This window comes from Melanerpes formicivorus, unplaced genomic scaffold (assembly GCF_026170545.1).
Source record: "Melanerpes formicivorus ecotype bairdi unplaced genomic scaffold, bMelFor1.0.p_v2 SCAF_57, whole genome shotgun sequence".
Taxonomy (NCBI): domain Eukaryota; kingdom Metazoa; phylum Chordata; class Aves; order Piciformes; family Picidae; genus Melanerpes; species Melanerpes formicivorus.
In genome coordinates this window covers 2823286-2837898 of record NW_027142409.1, presented here as the reverse complement: position 1 = coordinate 2837898, position 14613 = coordinate 2823286, and the positions used below count along the sequence as shown (strand labels likewise).

General features: G+C 40.0%; 1 protein-coding gene across 10 annotated transcripts in view; it reads left to right on the top strand.

Moving 5' to 3' along the window:
* The window catches only part of DLGAP2 (DLG associated protein 2), an 818859-nt gene extending 806273 nt beyond the window's left edge, over positions 1-12586 (top strand). For 9 of the 10 annotated variants that reach the window (XM_068161340.1, XM_068161339.1, XM_068161337.1 and 6 more), the window contains 3 exons: positions 2524-2676; positions 3501-3518; positions 5026-12586. In XM_068161340.1, the coding sequence (XP_068017441.1) occupies positions 2524-2676; positions 3501-3518; positions 5026-5244 (390 nt within the window). In that variant the 3' untranslated portion in view covers positions 5245-12586. The remainder of the gene's footprint in view (positions 1-2523; positions 2677-3500; positions 3519-5025) is intronic. The other variant, XM_068161338.1, reaches the window with a different exon arrangement.
* The last annotated feature ends 2027 nt before the right edge of the window (positions 12587-14613 follow it).

Here is a 14613-nt window from a genome sequence, read left to right as displayed (position 1 = left end):
AAAGAGGATAGATAGGGGTGACATTGCAGATTGTCATGCCTAGCTCCAGGCATGTGGTGAAGGCACATTATGCCCAGATACTGAATCTTGTTCCAGCATGTGGGCAAGTTCCCCCTCCTCCAGGAGGAAGACAAAAGCCAAGGCATTAGCCAGGCCAGCACGCACCCAGCGCATGCAGTGCTCGTGCAAACACCAAGTATGGGCATAGTTCTAGCTTCACGCTTTCTATAGGCTGAAGCCAGTTGTTTATGAGAGTGCCCATTGGTCAAGCCCAGCCTCGAGGAATCTATAAGTATCACCCCAGTTGGTAAACAAGTTGCCCCCTCATTCACTTTGTCTCTGTGCTTGCTCGAGAGAACAACTCTCGAGCTGCAGCCTTTGCCATTGAGCTTATTGTTGTTAGCTTCTGTTATACGTGCACGCATGCTGAAAGCCTCTGCAACGTGAGAAGCCCAGAGGGAGGACCTTCGCTGCGCCCGAGGAGCCCAGCATCACTACAGCCATACGTACCTACCGGGAGAGCCCACCGTGCCACCAGAGGACTGGACCAACCCCCGAGGGTAAGATCTGCCCAGTTGCCGGGGAGAAGGGACTTGATCGGTACCGCGTCCACACATGCCTAACCCCGCCGTAGCAGGAGAGGAGCCGCCATGTGCCGCTCTGAGCCCTGTGAATCTCAGGGAAGACTAAAGCATTGTTCGTGCCTATACTGCACCGAACCCGGGACCACTCCGAGAGTCCCGCTGTTCCTTTAAGCTCAGTAAACAATAATTCGCTGCCTAACGCAGCCGCATTCTCTCCCTGAGGCTGTTTACATCAGCCCCGAGAATCACCGTGGTTGGACCGACCCCGTAGCTTTGCCTGCTGCCGCGTCGTCCGAGCCCGCCTACTGGCAACCATCGACCCACCCTGTCCTGCAAGCTGACTCTGGAGGGCTGACCCCACAGGCTGACCCCGACCAGGACCGATCCCTGTTGTCTGGAGGGAATCGACCGAGTCCTGAAGGGAACCTGCTTCCATGCTAAGCCCAGGTTCCATTATTCCCTCTTCCCTGCTGTGAAGAGAGGACACAGTAATCCAACACCGCCGTCCAACTCGACTAGGAACCAGTCCAGCGGCAGTCGTCTGCAAGACCCCCACCTTGCTACAAACAACAGCTACAGAATATCGTCCACGTGCTTTCCATCCACTAGCACTCAGTTCAAAGTATCCGCGTCTAGCAGAGTAAGCCCTGACGCATTGAAAGATTATAAGATTGCTGTGTATAGCCAGAAGCCACCCGCGTCCCGCCGAGTCTCCATCTAGTGGCCAAGCAGCAGAACTGCACCCTTCGTTATATAAATAAAGATGGTCTATTGATAGTTCAATTAAGTTCTAATCATAACACTAAGCCACTTGTGGAATGTATTTCACGAACGTGCACTAGAACATGTATATAAGTTGGTGATTCATCGGTTATTAATAGTTTGATACTTAATAAAAATAATAATTTCATAATTCATATTTCATATTAATAAATTTAATAACCTCTTCACCACAAGGCACTGAGCTCCCACAGTAGCATCTGCAAATGTGAGTGTGAGTAGCAATTGCTAGTTTAAGACCCTGAGAAACATGTGATTCAAGGAAGGAATTCAGTAGAAATGCTGACTTATATCCCCATTTTTAGGCAACTGTGTAGGGCTGTGTTCTGTATCTAAAATGGCTTTGTTCACCAGATTGGTGAAAGATAGAGCCTTGCTTCAGCAATAACGCCAGTGTTTCTAAACACCTTATTTCATTAAAGTGACAAAGCTGTCTTCTTGAATACTGATGCACACAAAATCATAGGGTTAAGAGTCTCCATAGTACCTCCTAATGTAATTTTAATCCAGCATTTACATCAGGTTCATAGTCGAGCAGAGGGTCATCATTGGTTACCATCAGTGTTTGCTCCGTTATGTCCTATGCACATAGTGCCACAATTGCAGTACATTTGGGTAGTGCCTTCCCAGTTCCTGAGCATGATTTGGCTCTTCAGAGAGCAAAATCCTACCATCCTCATCAAAATTTTGCACCTTATATATACACATTCAAAAATGCAAGACGATGTAAACATCTGATTCATCATAAACTGACAACTTCTTCATGATCTTGTTTTACCTTCTGATCAGCTATCATGTGTGTAACATTTAAGTAGAAAGCCTTCAGGCTGGCTATAACATGAGCCACGTTCCCCTTCCCTGTAGTAACCAGCAGGCAGAGGCTGTCAGCTTGTCTCTGTTTAGACATGCAGGTCAGCACAGCATACAGTGCTCCTGCACCACATGTATTCCAGAAGGATCATGTATGTCATCCAACTCATGCATCTTTGGCTTGTGTAAGGAGGTGCAACTTCCAGTCACTGCTCCCAGCTGTAAAGCTTGCAGAGTTAGCTCTGAGTAGCATGGCAGCAAAGTCATCTGGCACAATGCTCTTCCTATCTCAAAGCACATTGTTTAAAGCCTCCTGATCTATTCATGTTCTTTCCTTTGTGCATGACAGGACCCGAGTGCCATGCCGAGACCAACTTCCCAGGACCTAGCAGGTTTCTGGGACTTATTGCAGCTCTCAATTGAAGATGTCAGCATGAAGTTTGATGAACTGCACCAGTTGAAACTCAATGAATGGAAAATAATAGAATCACCTGAAAAGAAGGTAAGCAGACCATGGACAATACCTTCTACTCCCTATTTGTAGTCCTGCAATCTCTTCCTGTTAAATACAGTAGTGGAACATGATAGGTTTCTAACCCTAGAAAGTATCTAATTGGCATGGCTCAATTTAGACACTGCAGCTTTCATAAGATGTGAGGGGTTTTTTCTTCTTAACAATGTCAAGCTAAACTGTATAACAAATAAAATGTATTTTTCTAAGTGAATCCATTCCATAACACTTTTGTTCAAATTACTTGGATTCACATTCTCAAGGCTAGAAATTAAATATTATCTGATTAATTCAGAAAGCTCAATAATTCAATCAAGGTGATCTCAGCACTCTGCTACATTTGGGGCAGCTCAAGCCTGAGCACTAAAGGATTTGATCCTGCCTGCATGACACAACTGATAATAGAACAGGAGTAAGATAAATACACATGGCAAAACACGGCACAGATCAAACTAAAACCTGGCCCACAGAAGTCTGAAGGACAAAGAGCACTTCTGGCAAACTGCCTGCACCTCTGCCCTGCAACTCCACCCCTAGAAGATACTCCCACCACAGTGTTTACAAACCAAAGGTGACAAATTTCCCACAAAAGCAGAATAAAATTAAAAAACTACCTTCCCCCTTTCTCGAGCTCCATCCCCACTTAAGTTATCCCACTATCCTTGCTGATTATTGTATCAGTAAGATGAAGGCAGCATTTGTTTTGAGTCAGTACTGTTGGCCTCAGGTGAATACTTGTTTGGTTTGGGAGGAATTAAGAGGCATTTTGACAACTCTTTCATTTCTTCATGCTCCTCTTGGATTTTAATTTTCAGCCAACTGGTTGGTGGATGGTGAGTGTGCAACTCTTGCTTACTAGTGACAACTGGAACTAAGAAATTATTAGAGCAACAGCAGTCTTGTGTCAGAACAATGATGTTCCTAAGAGGGAAGTAACTTTAAAAAAATAATAATTAAAAAATGGGGGGAACAGCAAGAATGGAGCCCTTATTTTTCTGTCTGAAAGCAGGAAATAGTAAAAATTAAGACTGCAAGAGCAGCTGTCATCACAAACAGCATCTTAAGCTGATGCACTGCTCCCCTTGAGTTGGGAATGTAGAACTACATTCTTAAATAACCTTAATTGTTTTTTCTTGGCTAATGCATTTTTCTAGTAGACTCCAAATTAGGATTTTTTAATAGACAAAAAAATGAAGAGTTTGTAACCCACAGGTGCATCAGTTCAATTTTTGTATTATTTGGAATCTGCTGTGCATCAAATTAACTGTGTTCTCCATAAAGAACAGCCCATTCTCTGGACTATTACTGTTATTTAAAGAAGTGATATAACAGAAAGATCGATCAGAGCAATCATATTATACCTATGAAGTTGTGGACTCTCCATCTTTGGGACTATTCAGACCAGTAGTAAATATGATGTTGAAAAAACTGCTTTAACTTCGAAGTTGCATCTAATTTCAAGTGGGGTTTAAATGGGGGTTCTACAAGATCACCTCCAAAGGTGCCTTCCAACCTAAACTACTGTATGATTCTGTGATTCTACATTACCATTTTAAGGCACTTATATGATATTTGAGAGTCCCTAAATGGAGTAAAATATCCATTTCATACTTCAAAACAATTTTTGATTTAAAACTCACAGAGCAGTTTACAACTACTTTGGTATCAAAGTCTAGTGACTCTCACTTTATAATTCAGTAATTCTCTAGTTTTTTATTTTGGTTTTTTTTTCCCCCCAAATGGTCCATGCTGGCAAGCAGAACAATTATCCCCATGTTCTCTCTCTAGCTGATGATTGCATGTTACTGTTTAGCAATTCACGGAGGAGACTAAACTAATAGACAAGTATGCACAGCTGCTTTCTCATATCCAACTGAGGCTAAACTCAGTATAATTAATTTAATTAAAAACCCTGTCCTGATAATCTTAGACAGTCTTTTCACTTGATCAGACCACACAGATGTGCTGAATTCTTATTGGAGAGCCAGTGTGTGTTTCTGTTTATAATGAATGTGGTAATGTGTCAGCTCTAATTAAACATATGGAAGTGAGGTAGGTAGATTGCATGTGCAGGATACCTGCAAGGACAGTAGAAGGATGTGTAGCCTTTTTTAAGGCACAGGACTGCTGAGTTCGTAATGGTTGCTGGAACAAAAGGGTGTTGTCAGTGTCCCTAGTGTGGATAGCTATTCATGTAATCTGTTAGGTGATTGGAGAGCAGAGTTTGAGCATGCTTGATGTACGTAACCAGTATTTTGCATTTCATGTCTTCGATTTGCATGCTCTGCTTATGGTACCTTCCACATGCAGTTCACACTCAGTTTTAATACCCTATTGCAGGAAGAAAGAAAGATTCCTCCTCCTGTACCAAAGAAGCCCCCAAAAGGAAAATTCCCTATCACAAGAGAAAAATCTCTGGACCTACCCGACAGACAGCGCCAAGAAGCTAGAAGACGGCTAATGGCTGCTAAGAGAGCAGCCTCTTTCCGACAGAATTCAGCCACAGAGCGTGCAGACAGCATTGAGATATATATCCCAGAGGCTCAAACCCGGCTTTAAAGACAGAATGCTGCAGAGTTCCTTTTATAAACAAAATGCTTGTACAGTTTGTCACTTATCTAGTAATTTTTGTCTCATTCTCTCCACTAAATATGCCCTTGCTGTTGTGTTCTTTGTGCCATAAGCACAGTGGAATGCTTTTGATTTCCTCAGAATTTGCTGAGCTCACTGCAAGAATGACTTCTTTTTGTATTTATTGTCTGACTTACAATCATCTACAATGGATAGGGCTTGTCAAGACCTGACTTATCCAATATATTCTCAGAGGACAAGAAACACCTCTTGAGATGGAACCCAGCTTACTTTTTTTGTTATTTATATTTTTATAAAATGTGTGATAATTAGGAATAAGAATTACAAACTATAAATGGGTGCATCTCACCATTCACTAGAGGCATTAGCTAATCCACGTAGAAGGTGCTACAAATGTAAAGAGCAGGAAAGAAAGAATCCATTTCTCTCTCTGACCTCCAGTTTCTTTTCCTAGAACCCAGCTAACATATTTACCCATGTGCTCTGCCACTCTGCTCATCTTTGTTACTGCAAAATAACATTAGGCCTCTCATGTCATGTCAAGTTTCTGGAGATGAACAGGGATATCCAGCCACTAAAACTCCAAAGTTCATCAGAAACCAAGAAGCATACAAGTCTGGTGGTGGTGGTGGGAATGCCTGCTAAGAAACGTTTGCTGTTAGCAGTATAATGACACTCTGAAACCTAAGCAAAATTAGAATGCAAGAGGACTTGAGTGATTGGTGAAAGGAAAACAGAAGCCTTAAAAAGTTAGATCTTCTGTAGCAAGATGTGTAAAGGAAAAAATTATACTTGCTCCTTTGGAACGCTCATTGCATTTTTAACAGTTCTTTTACATGTTAACATTTATTTTACAAACCTTCTCTCTTTCATTTAAAGAGTTGTGCTATATGTAATATTTCAAAATCTCAAAATGTTATATCAATTGAGTTTCCAGGGTATCCTTGAGAAGAAAAAAAAAAAATCTTGCTTGTTTAAAATTCCAGTTGTGATGTTGTAAACAGTTTAAGAAATATGAATGTGAGTGGTAAGTATATCTAAGTTTAAATGGTTATGTTAAGGTAAAGGTGAACTGTAATTACAGTTGTATTTTTTTCAGAACTATTTTTCTATGCAGTATCATTTATGGCAAGAATAGGCTTCTTGCTTGCTTCAGACATAACAAAAACCATGACTCAAGAGATAAGTGGTTAAGCGATTTCCAGCCATGGAATATAAGGAAAATATATTTTCAAGCCTCATGTTGTCTGAAGGGAAAAGTGGTAACTGCCACAGTCAAGAGGCTTTTATTTAAAACAAATGAGGCAGAATTATTCCACTTCACCTACTTTCCAGAACTAATCAACAAAACCAATCAACCATCCTAGCACTTATTAGTCTTCAGGTGAAGACGCAATAAGATTAGTAACCCTTAGCCCCTGATTCCAAGCTTTGAATCCTACTGAACACTACTTTAGGTCAAAAGAGTCTGAATCCAGTGAAACAGACAGCCCCAGCTACCACACCCCTTGTTTACCTGCTTTAACAAATGCAATGTAGTTAGCCATAGGCAGAACAGCTATTTAATTATACTCAAGCACTTTGGTTCTTCACCTGACGAGCACTTTAAATCCAAGTCCCATACACGCTGCAGCCTGATGAATGACTGAAAACATGAAGTATACTACATTATGCAGATCTGACATTGCTTCAAATCTGTTTTCTTTTGAGTTTTGTTTTGCCTTTTCCTTCTCTTTTTCCTACAGTGTGTAGTATTAAGCATGATTTCTGTCTTTGGAGCACAGCTGATACAGCATGTTTAGCTTCAAGATACGAATCTTTAGAGAGGAAGTTTTAAGAAGTTTCTGTGAGGAGAAAACCTTGTAAATTCAGCATGATATCTGGTATCTATTTTACCAAATAGCCTTAAACTATATTTGGAAGCAAAAACCAAGAAGAATGTATATCCTTCAATAAAGCAAAAAAAGGGGAAAAAAAAAGGAAAAAAATAATTAAAAAAAATAATAAATCCCTGAAATATTCTTCTATAGATGAAAACATTATATTTCCCATTCCTTGTGTTTTCAGGGCATTTTCTATTAAGGAAAGAGCTGAATCCTAGGTAGTGTACAATATCGATGCTACTGCCTATATTTCTTGTACTATTTTAAGTACAAAAGTACCTTCAGACATTGGCATCTTCAGTCTTGGAAACTGATATCTAAAGTGGAGCTGCTAATTGGAATTATCTGCACACAACTAAGCTAGTGTCTTTCCTAGATTTAAGAGAGTTAAAATTGACATACACATACCTATACATATATACACATATATATATATATGTATTTTTTATATATATATATATATATGGCAGCTGATATGTTTTATCTAACTTTCCTGTACACTTCAAGGACAAATCATACTTGACTTACTCACTTGAAAACCCCCATCTACAGTGACAGGTCATGCAGTTAAGATAGGTTGTATTTATACCCTGCCAGTAATCAGACTTTATAAAGACAAGTTGTAAAAACAAGAGATTACAGATAAGCTTGGATCCCAGCTGAACTAATAATGCTGACTTGGAGCAGTCTGTATAAGTCTTTAATTTTAGAATTATATTTTGATAGTTTTTTTGATACATGAAAATGTTATTGGATGTTCTCAGGCAAAAATAGGCCTGTATGAAAGTTGCCAACCCTGTATTTTACATTCCTCATGCCATTATGAGAAAATGTTCAATATAAGCTTTGGATATCTCTGAGTTCTATTTGTTTCACTTTCGTTCTTGAGAAAAAAAAAATGAGGAAAGAATCAAAAGTAAACTAGATGCCTAGTGAAAGATCTGATAATCTGTTATCTGTGCATCTTACATTTCAAGTGCAATATACTAAATTATCATACAGGTAACATTCTATCATTAAAGGCAAATAAGCCATTTCTATTTGCATATTGTATATCTGGCTAGTTTAGGAAAATAACATTATGCTTATCATACTTGTGTTGCAAGTAATCAAAGTCAAATTCCTTCAGTCCCTGACATGAGGAACATGGCATGTGGTAACTTAATAAACAGATCAATCGCAATCTGACTGCACATCAGAAAAATTCAGTTACAAAAGCAACATAGGAGGAACATCAATAAACAGAATGGTAGAAAGTTTCTCTGCTCAGAAACTTCGTGTTGTAGACTCACACAGAGCAGCTTCATATAGCAGAATAGTCTAGTGCTTAATTAAATACCGATTGGAACAATATTAATTTTAACAGATTAAAATGATAGAAAGTCTCTGTTCGTTTCTTCATTGGCTGTAAAACACAAGTATAATAAACACAATTCTAAAAATGTAAATAAAAATAAAAGATCTTACTAGTAAAATTACTGATATTCACCATGCTTATATTTGCTCTGTATATTTTTTTACATCTTAACTTCTTTGTAAATTGGTGAAGGGCATTATGAAGTGTTTTATTATGTCATGTCAAACTGATTAGAATGGCCATTATGCAGTGTGCAAAGACTAATAATGTACAGTTTAATACCAAGAAATTACATTTTTAATCCACACTTAAACTTGTCACTATGTTAAATCTGAGATCAATCAGGAAGGAATTAAAGCATGTGTAGGATGGTGTGTGGATTTCATATATATATATATTTCATATAATGGAAATTATTTGTTTTAAAATAAGCCCATGTCCTGCTGTATCAGTAAATTAGTGCTCTAGTTTCACCCTTTTCAGCACTGCATCTAGTATGAAGTGAGGGAATGTTTGGTCATTGGGTAGTTTTTCAAGGAGAAGAAATAAGTGCTATGTGATGATGTGCCATACATGACCTGCAGTCTACTTGTGCACTGCTGACATCATACCTTTGAGAGGCCCCTGGCCTGTGGCATCTTTTGGCAGCAACATCACTCTGTGCCAGGTCCTCCCCATGCAACTCCGCCCCAGCCCCCTGCATCTGGAGTGGTGTGAAGTTAACATCCCTGGAGGTGTCTTTTCCAAACTTAATGATTCTGTGATGCTATGAAGAGTCCATCTCAGCCCTCTGCATTCAAAGCCTTGAGTCTGCCCTGGCCAGTCGATGTGTTTGATGTCCTCCTTGGCCTTTCAATGTTGTCTCTGGTGGTAGGGGGCACACTGGAGGCTGACCCACCAAATGCCAGTTTATACACATTACTTCGATGTCTGAAGATGGTTTGGCAGCCCCAAGCGTCAAGCTGTGTACACTGAAAAGCTTAAAATCCTGTGTATCAGGAACCTCAGTATTAGACAGAGAGGTTACATGAAACACGAAGCAGCATTACTTCTGTTAGTGTTCCCAGAGCATCTCTATGATGTAGTGATACCACCAGCAAACTGCATTCGAGGTGAGGAATATCAGCAAACCCCTTAATGTCTAGAGAGGGGTTTCCTGGTGTATGACAGGTTGATGCTTACATTTATACAGTGCCTTTCATCCAGAAGGATCTCCAAGCACTTTATTAACCAACACACAAACTCCAGGCCAAGCAGCAGCTAGGGCAGATTGTCCTGCCCATGGCCTGGTGAGCTGGCATGGTGGAATGCTGGGGGCTGTCCTGCCTGTCCCCATGCTGCCAGGGAGTTTCCTTCCACAACATGTTTCCAGTGCCCAGGAGGACCCTTATGGTCCAAACCTGTGCTGAAGGAGAAGCAAAGACTTGCAGAACTAAGGCAAACACGAGTAAAATAGAGGTGAAGGCAATGCTAATACCATCCCTCCAGAGTGTAAGCAGGGAATTAAAAGCATCAAGTTAAGTTTCCAGAATAATCTGTTCATGAGGATGGCAGTAAGGGTCCCTGCACTGGAGGAGCTCCCCTGGGAAAGCGCTGGTGGAGAGCCTTGGCCAGTGACAAGTGTGGGAGCTGATGGTGCCTGCAGCTGAGCCCTCTTGGTTGGGGATCTTGGCAAGTCTCTCCTTCACAAGTGCATTCCCTCCCAGCTTTCTTAGCGGGAGAGTTCCAGCTGAGGCAGGTGCTGCAGAGGCAGCCTTCCCCTCTGGCATAACTGCCAAGCACCTGGTTGTCCACCCGGGTCTGCCAAACTAACATGAGGGATAAGGTGGGTCACAAGGTTTAGGCATAAGGATTGCACTTTGCTTTGGGCAGCTGCTCATTATGGAGACTCAGCTCCAACACTAAGGGGGTTTTGTATGGCAGAGCAATGGGGGTGCTTCTCTGCATTGGCAGGATCAGAAGGCTAGAGGCATCCATTTCATAAAGCATGTATACAAAAGAGGATATATACATGTGACAAATGTTGGTGTCATAGTCCCAGGTGGAGCCAAGAACTACAGTCAACATTCACACCATCTTGCAGCTCAGCCTCAGCACTGATGGCCATAGCAGGTTTACTGCCTAGTGCAGCCCTGTGGCCCATCTGCAGCTAGTCACTGTGCTCACCTCCAGGGACCATCTTTTGAGAGCAGCTGATTTATGGGATACTTGTATGCATATACAGGCTCCTGGCAGGAATTAAGCCCTCTATATACACAGAAATTGCTTAATTTATCTCTGAAATGCAGCTACCTCTATGGTGTTCTACTGCAGCTGTTTAAATATATAATAGGCTGTTCAGAATGACAAGTATAAAACCCAAATTGAAATGGAAACTTGCCCAAAAGAGAATTTGGCCAGCATATTTAGGCTGATTCAGCTCCTCTTAACAAAATACAATTCTAATAGCTGCAAGAGGCCATGGCACTCATTGTATCCAAAATACTCTATTCCAGATCCCTTTCATAAACGATGGTCATAGAAGATTCCTTGCTCACTGTCCCACCTTTCCACAGGTGGGTGTTTCTCCCATTACCCTTCATTGCTGAAAGAGAACCGAGCTTTTGAAGTCAGATAGTAGATAATATAAATTAGCATGCCTACACAGCTTGCTCTTTAACTGAGCAAACACAGAATGGTTTTTATCAGCTGGCAATTTAATTGTCTATTTTACTAAGGCCAAATTTTTAGTTTTCTAAATTGGTTTTGTTGGACAGGATTTTTTAATTCTCTAGGACAAAACCATGAATATTTGCACCTAAGCTTAAATAAGGAGGAGGTTTATTTGAAGATATGATCACTATTCGCTAAAGCATCCCCTTAATGAGGAACATCCTTCTCCTTCCCTTACTGTTCTTTCATTCAACACCATGTTTCTCATTCCTAAAGCTCAACTGTCATACAAGTTTCTTATTTGTGAGATAAATTATTGTAGAGCTTCAGGCTAAGTTCTTATCCCAGATGTATTAGAATCAATGCTAAGAAAGTGAAATCAGAAAGAAGTGTCAGATTCAGATCAGTATAATTCAGATCAATATCTGACCCAGCAAGCCCTGCTGAGGTAGGAAGGACTTACTATTTTAGTTATTAAGTGTGCAATTATGTTGTAGGATATTGTTCTTCCTTTCAGGTAGGTCACAGTCAAGCAGAGGGCTTGGTAATAGGTTCAAGTCTTACAAAGAAATACTAGCTTTGTTTCTAATTACCTGTGGAATCCACATACTCATATTCATGCTTTGATTTGCCTTTTGGAGGTTTAATAGTATGGCCTTCTCATTTTAAAAGAGCTCAGCATATTATATATTCTATAGTCCACTACTTTCCTGAGTTAAGAAAACTTCCTTTTCAAATAGCCTGACTTATACTGCTCTAGAACTGTTCTTTCCTGAAGAAAAGCCACTATGACTGTGCAGGGTTTTCTATACAGAGACAAAACTCATACTTTCATTTACCATGTGACATGCCAAAATAATCAAGTGTGGCCTAAAGACTAAATTAAATGCCTCCTATAGAATTTCAAGAAATGTTAGAACCAGGAAACTATCTCTTTAGTTATCATTAAAAGTATATATAAATACATATAAATATATATACATAAGAAATCATATCAACAATGAGGATGAACTGAGTGCCAAATATTCACCATCTGTATAAAGCTACACTTCACTAGAATTAAACTATTTTATGTAATTCTCTTTCTCATGCTTTTATGGTTCTTTTGATAAATTCTATTTAGTAGCATGCAGGATACCTAAATTGAATGTACAGTACGTTGTTTCATTGCTACAATGATTTCTTGCTTCTCAGTAATATCTTCTTTACCAGAATGTTTTTTGTTACTTTGAAGACATATTTGAGAATTGTTTTATTATTGAGGTTTTTTTTTTTCATGGTTCTCTACTCACCTCCAGCTGATTGTAAGAAAATGTGCTTCACTATTTTGCCCCATGGCTCTTTTATGAAGCTGCCTCTTTCAATTGGTTTATGTATTGTTTATGTTCATCTCTTGTAAATAATTCTTCAATTAAATTTTTTGAGAAAAATAGAGTGCACTCTTTATTACTTTTAAATTTTACATTAGCTAAAATGTGCCTTTTCCAACTGGGCAATTTGTAGACCACACTAAATTATTCCTTTGGGCATGTCAGGAAACTGATTTTCAACTAAATAATTTTGGTAGGATTTTGACCGAATTCAAAGGAAGACACATTTTAAAACTGAAGGAATTTAGCCAATAATGGAATCAGCTCTGCACTGCTACTGATGTGTTTTGATTCACAGTCATTGGTGCTACAGGTACAGAATATCACACACTGATATTGAATCAGAACGTTCTTCAGGGCAGAAGTAAATGAATCTTGGAGCATCTCTGTGTATTCTTTGCTGCTTGCAACAGAATATCCAAACAGAACTTCTAGCCTATTTTATGGGTTTTATCTTCTTCCAGGACAGACAGGTCTTCTGGGAATGGCTTTAGAATCTCAGCAAATAAATTTGATACTTTGCACCGACCACAATTCTTGATAAGACAGAAGCCAGGGTAGGCATGAAACAAAGATATGTGGAGTCTTTGAGCCTAAATAAGGGAGGTACCAGAAATACCATAACAAATATTAATTTATTTGGCATAGAAGAGTGCTTAGTTACTTGAATCATTGGATTTTCATTGCTTTTTTTAATTATATATACCATCATAATACTTAGGATCTCTATTTAAGGACCAAGACAACAAAATTTAAAAGATTTCCCTTGACATAGAGTTTGCAAACCAACCATCGGGTAAGAAATGACAGACAGGCAGACACAGGAAAGAGACTGAGGGAGATAGAGAGGTACTGTTAATTAAAATGAAGAGCAGTTGTTGCAGCAGTCCATCAGTTGTCAGTTGTTTCATAGCTATCAGAAAAATGATAATAAAGTGGGTTGGAAGATACCCTCAGGGATCTCTTTCCAAGAAGAGACAAAAAAATATGTTTGAAAATCCAGCACAGAGATGATGAACTTTGGCATCACAAGTTAACTGGAAGTGGAACCTGACATCTCTGTAATTAATGAATTATGCTATCTACACCATGGACAGGTGGTGCACAAAGAATCTGTGAAAGGCCTTGGCAGTAAGACCAATAAAATTAAAGATTCAGTACTCTGCTGGCTCATAACTTGCATAAAGGAATCTTCATGTGTTATACCTGTTGTGGAAGGCTGGAAATCTTCCAGCTATTTCATCAGTTCTAACGAAAATGAAACTTAGAAAGAGGTCATTGAAACAGCTTAGCCTTTCTTTTTGTCTGTCTCCTAACAATAGCCATTATGATGAAGAGCATCACTCATAGCAGTTCTGTACTGACATTTTGCAACTAAGAAAGGCCTTGATCACTTCCAGCTGAAATTCCAATAACCATTTAGCTTGTCAGCCTTCATGAGTTCCCTAGAACAGGATGATCCTTCCTGCAATCTGGAAAGGATCTTGGGAGAAGCAAGCAAACTAGTTCCTGTAAAATAGTATTGCAGATACTAAGGCATGTCAGCCTTAGTATTATAGCCAAACCCTTATCAATGAGGACACTTACTGCTGATGAACCTAGTATGGTTAGAATAGAATAGAATAGAATAGAATAGAATAGAATAGAATAGAATAGAATAGAATAGACCAGACCAGGTTGGAAGAGACCTTCAAGATCATTGCGTCCAACCTATCACCCAACACCGCCTAATCAACTAACCCATGTAACCAAGCACCCTGTCAAGTCTCCTCCTGAACACCTCCAGTGACGGCGACTCCACCACCTCCCCGGGCAGTCCATTCCAATGGGCAATCACTCTCTCTGTGTAAAACTTCCTCCTGACCTCCAGCCTGAACTTCCCCTGGCGCAGCCTGAGACTGTGTCCTCTTGTTCTGATGCTGGGTGCCTGGGAGAAGAGACCAACCTCTGCCTGTTTACAACCCCCCTTCAGGTAGTTGTAGAGAGCAATAAGGTCACCCCTGAGTCTCCTCCTCTCCAGGCTAAGCAATCCCAGCTCCCTCAGTCTCTCCTCATAGGGCTTGTGTTCCAAGCC